The 5,767-nt window shown below is 32.4% G+C and overlaps 1 protein-coding gene across 1 annotated transcript; it reads right to left on the bottom strand.

Moving 5' to 3' along the window:
* Positions 1–3,322: 3,322 nt before the first annotated feature.
* LOC134693481 (complement C1q subcomponent subunit B-like) lies at positions 3,323–4,842 on the bottom strand. The gene is made up of 3 exons (XM_063554316.1): positions 4,800–4,842; positions 4,491–4,544; positions 3,323–3,769 (listed from the first exon to the last, which is right to left on the bottom strand). The coding sequence occupies exons 1-3, from the start codon at positions 4,840–4,842 to the stop codon at positions 3,345–3,347; spliced, it is 522 nt and encodes a 173-aa protein (XP_063410386.1). The 3' UTR covers positions 3,323–3,344.
* Between the last annotated feature and the right edge of the window lie 925 nt (positions 4,843–5,767).

Genomic DNA, 5,767 nt, shown 5'->3' with positions numbered 1-5,767 from the left:
TAAAGTAAAATCACAAAAATACTGAACATAGAGGAAAATTAATTCGGAAAGTCCATAATCACATGGCAAAATCAAATAACAAAACGCATAAAAAAGAATGGACAAGAACTGTCATATTCCTGACTTGTTACATGCATTTTCAATTGTAGAAAATGGTGGATTAAACCTGGTTTTATAGCGCAAACCCTCACTTTGGTGACAGTTTCATAAAATTCCGTTATATTTACATTGATGTGTTAACTAAACAGACACAATAAATAAAATAGTCAAAACATGGGTACATCAGTCATCATCGTATAACAATTTTAAAAGGAACATTTTAACAGCATACAAAACCATCTTTCTACAAACACATTCATTGATTTGTGTGTCTGACGTCAGAAATTTTTTATACGTCACATAGATTTGTCGTTCAATTTGCATACACACAATTTTAAAATTTGCCTAGGCAATGTTAGCTTACAGGGTTAAAAATCAAAAGTATGTAAGAATAAATTTCAGAAATAGACCGAGATAAAAGGACATGTGAAGAATTGTCAATTAGATTGACAAAAATTCTCTCCTCAGTGAAAAGAGTCTTCAGAAATTCAGTAAAACTGTTTACTCGCGTATTTATATTAACCATATGTGCATTCTTAAATAAACCTCCAAAAAAACTTCTAGATAATTTAAAATCTCTGTCTTTTGATTTTTCAACCCTGTATACCACCATTCCCCATGTAAAATTGAAAAATCGCCTGAAAGAAATAATCCACAATGCCTTTCAACAAAAAAAATGATAGCATATGCTTCAAATTTATTACTTTGGGATATCCTTAAGCATATTTTGTTAAAAGTGAACAAAAGGATAAAACATGCTACACAGAGAATCACGTGATCATTATGCTGGAGTTTCTTATCGACAACATATTTGTTGAATTGGGAGATAGACTTTTTGAACAAATTGTCGGCATTCCTATGGTAACGAACTTCGCGCCTCTCCTTGACGACCACTTCCTACTGTCATATGAATCGGAGTTCCTTCAGAAACTTGTCAAAAATAAGAAGATCAAAGAAAGCCATCTTATCTTATTTCACTTTAAGATATATCGATGATGTTCTTTCATCCTGGTACCTTTGATAACTATTATTCCATTAACATTCCGAACTTTTCGGACTGGTTTTCAATAATATATCCCCAAAACTAGAAATGAAACAAAACCACAGTCACGGCTTCCTCCACCTCATTTTTATGCTTTTATCTCACATTTGACATACACAGTTATCTCAGTACCACAATCTATGACAAATGAGGCGATTTTAATTTTGAAATTATTAATGTCTCCCACCTTACTAGCAATATACCAACTTCACCTGCATTTTGGATATACATTTCTCAACTAATTGCAGTTCCTACTCAGACTTTGTAAAACGTCACCAGTGTCTGAGCAGTAAGTTGATGAACCAGGGGTATGTCAAAGAACGTCTCGTCCTTTTTCAAAAAAAAAATCATATAAATGACCAAGACCTTGTTGATAAATAATCCGTTACAAACTCACAGATAATACATGATGGTCTTGATTTATAGATTCTACGTACTGGCGTTGGTTATCATCAGTGAATCGTGTTATATTCTTCTTTGTTCTGTTATTAATATTAATTTTACTGTTTGTTTTGTTTTCTGTGATATCCATTCGACATGGCTCGGTACTTATGCATCCCAACAATGTGTTTGTATTATCTTTCATTTTTGCTGGTGTGTTTTGAATGTACGACTTTTTGTGTTTTTAATGTTGAAATGACGTGACTCTTTACTTTTAAAGATCCCGCCAATATCATTATGTTATTGGTATATTATTAAGTTTAAAAAACTTTGATAGACTAAATTATTTTACTTACGTAGGGGTATTAACTATATGTGAATTCTTCTGAACTTCTGGATAATTTTAAATCATGGTATGTTTCTTAATTGAGTTCAAACATACTTTTGATATTTTATCTCTGTATACCACCAATCCCCATGTAAAATTGTAAATTGTGTGAGGAAACATTGAAGGGCAAAATTATCTTATATTTTTTCCTATGTGACGTTTTATTTTTATGACGTTAAACACGGGAAGCAATGCATGTGGTTTTTAAGTTTGATAGATGGCTTTTTTGCTTAATTGTTAAATATTTGTTTGTTTTGAGATTGGGACTACTGTACCCATATTTTGACTATTTTACCTATTATGTCTGTTTTGTTCACGCATCGTTGCAAATATAATGGATTTTGATGCGACTGTCACACAAGTGTTGGCCTATCTCCATTTCACGTTAGTTAGCTACTTCGCAATTCTCTTATAAGATGATATTGAAAAGAACCAGTTATTTTTCAACTTTTCATCGTGGCATCATATTTTTTGAAACTTTGGCATTGTGAATCGATCCTGTTAGACAGACTATATATTGTTTTTGAAAACCTTGGGTTAAACTCAAAGACATAAAACGTATTCGTCACAAAACCTCATGTTTGCAAAAAAAGAACAAACAAATAGACAGACATAATTAACATAGCTTGGGACATGTAAAATGGAAAACTATGGTGTCAAACAAGTTTTACTTCTTTTCCTAACCTTAGACACAGGTGAAATTGTACAAAATAACAACTGTAACACACTTAGATAAATATAAAAAAAACACAAATAACCTTTCTAGAAAAATAAGTAAAATTACAAAAATACTGAACTCCGAGGAAAATTCAAAACGGAAAGTCCCTAACCAAATGGCAAAATCAATTCACGAATGGACAACAACTGTCATATTCCTAACTCCGTACAGTCTTTTTAAATGTAGCAAATGGTGGATTGAACCTGGTTTTTGTAGCGTTAAACCTCTCACTTGTACGACAGTCCCATTAAATACTGGTATATTTACAACGATAATTTATTATAAACTTTATATTTTGTCAAATTTAATAGACAGTAACCATGATTAAAGAAGTGAGCTTTTAGCCATGCTTTACAGGTGCAAGGGAGAATAATCTCTATGAAAGTCGGATGTTCAGTAATGTCCAGCAAAGCTAATTTACTTATATTACTAGTGTTTGTTACACTTCCTTATGAAAATCGTGAACAGTACGTTTTGCCTCCAAAGACGAACTCATTTGTTTAAAGTTGATGTTAATACGGATACAATTTGAAAACTTGCAAAGAAACGCTGGTCGAAAAGGTTAGGATGCAAACAAATCATAAACAAAGGTTCAAATTAAAAACAATTTATAAAAGTCGTCTTATCAATTGTTCCTAAGTGTTATGTATTAGATCATACACAACAAATTCCTTAAATTTAAAAAAACACAAAGTGTAGTTTTATAATTTAATTGTTTAGGTGACAATAAGGTTTCCTGAAAAGGTACTGTAGTTATTACCATCACTGAAAATGGACTGACTGTTATGTCCGGATTTAATATATATCTTGTCTTCCTTTTTCAACGTCAACACTACATCAAACGTTCCGGTCATGTATCCCTTAACCTTGGTTCGGGTTGATGTTATGTTATCGTTGTTGTGAAAGAGCCTTAAATACATATTTCCTACACTCGAAGACATGACAACTGCTGCAAAATGGTACAATCCTGATAATGGAGCTGTGAAAACACCGCTGCTAGGGTCGTATCCATCTGCATTATTTGTCCATACTTTATCGAACTTGACGATCTCGTTCACAGACAGAGACTGTGGAGATGATCTGTATGCTGTAAAAGCAGGATAATCTTCTCTCTTGGGTACTAGATGATGACCCGATTTCCCTACAATTAAAGATTGTTTTGTAATTTTTGAAATATAAAATTTGACAGATAAACAAAATAGAAAATCCATTTAATGAAATCCTAATGTGAAGGTATACTATCATGTACATGCCATTTATAAACAATAACATTATATTGCAAGATATTGTTTCGGCTACAGAATAACATTAATTATGTCAAACATAAAATAATAGAAAAAAAAAACCATCCTTGACAGATTCTACATTCTAATATGAAGTTCTTCAAACACACCCGTAGTAATTTATAAACATATATACGTCATGGATTGTTTGGGCTTTTCAAATCTAACACACGTTGTTTGATTTTTATGAATGAGTTAACCGATGTCAGACGTTCTAAATTACGATATTGAACGATAACGTAATTATATAAGCATTCTACGGGGAAATGCAGGAATTTTGAAAATGGAAGTTGACAACACAAAATAGTTATCAAAGGAACTAGGCTTATAATTGTATATGCCAGACGCGCGTTTCGTCCAAAAAAGACTCATCAGTGACGCTCAGATCAAAACATTCAAGTCAAACAAGTACAAATTTGAAGAGCATTGAGGACCTAAAGTTTGAACACATATACATTTATCATAAAGGTAGACGCATAATAAATTCAAGCCCTCATGAAGTATTTCTCAAATAATATTCGGGTTGAATGCAACATTATTCAACTTTGGATACGCAATGTTGATTTTGAAAATAATTACCAGACCCCTTGATTTTCAGCATCATCTGAAGGAGGTCATCAAGTAGGTCTTTCTCTGCAATTAAAGAATGAAAATGTAGAGCTATAAATGTTTAGTAACGTGTGTATCAAAATTTAACTTGAAGTATCAGATCCTGCATGCATAATGCATTTTGTATTATTGAATTTTTGACTTTTTTCAAAAGAGAAACTATAAACTCACAACCATTATATAACAACAGGACCTAAACTTCATAAAGGAATAATTCTAAACTTACAGTGAATCTAGGCTTCTATTTATAATACATGTACAATTTTTTTGAGCACTTACGTTTTAAAAATAAAAGAACACTTACATTTAAAATAAGTGGCATCATACATCTAGATGGACACACAATTTCTGTAATTTCTTTAAATAAACGATGCTGATGGTTGCAATGAACTACATTCTATTTAGATATAATTACCAAGTTTTCGACTACAGTCTCCTTTGACAGTTGTCATTTGTCCACATAACAGCAAAACAGGAATAAACAATGAGACTATCATGTTGACTATTGCGTTGTTTTCGACTTATTTTCCAAGGGACTTTTACTGATGCAGCACTTCTGACGTTTGTTACCATTAAAAAGGAGTATTGCATGTCAGTAGTCATTTAGTGAAACATAATACATCAGATTAATGTCAGTCACACATTCCATAACAGCTGAATGATATACAGTATTATCAAAGAGGTAAATTGATGTAGTTAGCCAAGGCTATGTTCGTTATGAGTCAATTCATTCATTTAAACTTTAGAAATATTTGAAACTGGACAGAAATCTAAAGCTACAACCCTTTGTCAATTTGGCAAAATAAATAAAGCAAAACAAATCCATTGACCTAGCAGATTGTCCGGTAATTGTGTCATCATCCCTAAAAATAAAAATTCTTATAATGAATAAATTTCTTATTTCACCACTGGGTTGATGCCACTGCTGGTGGACGTTTCGTCCCCGATGGTATCACAAGCCCACTTGTATATTCAGTGACGTCCGAGGCGAAAATATTAGAAAAAAAACGAAAGAAACAGATGAGGAAAAAAGTAAAATCCCAAAATTACCGCAGTCTGTGGAAAATTCACAACTTAGAGTCCATAATCAAACGGCTAAATCAAACGCTCAAACATACTAAAACGAATGGATAACATACGTTATATTCCTGACTTGGCATAGGCATTTTAATAAGTAGACAATGGTGGAATAAACCTGGTTTTTAGGCAGTGAAGCTGCATTATACTACCACTTTATATCGGTGTTC

Source organism: Mytilus trossulus, chromosome 12 (assembly GCF_036588685.1).
Source record: "Mytilus trossulus isolate FHL-02 chromosome 12, PNRI_Mtr1.1.1.hap1, whole genome shotgun sequence".
In the NCBI taxonomy this organism is placed as follows: domain Eukaryota; kingdom Metazoa; phylum Mollusca; class Bivalvia; order Mytilida; family Mytilidae; genus Mytilus; species Mytilus trossulus.
The sequence above is the reverse complement of the archived record's forward strand: the minus strand, read 5'-3'. Positions and strand labels throughout refer to the sequence as shown.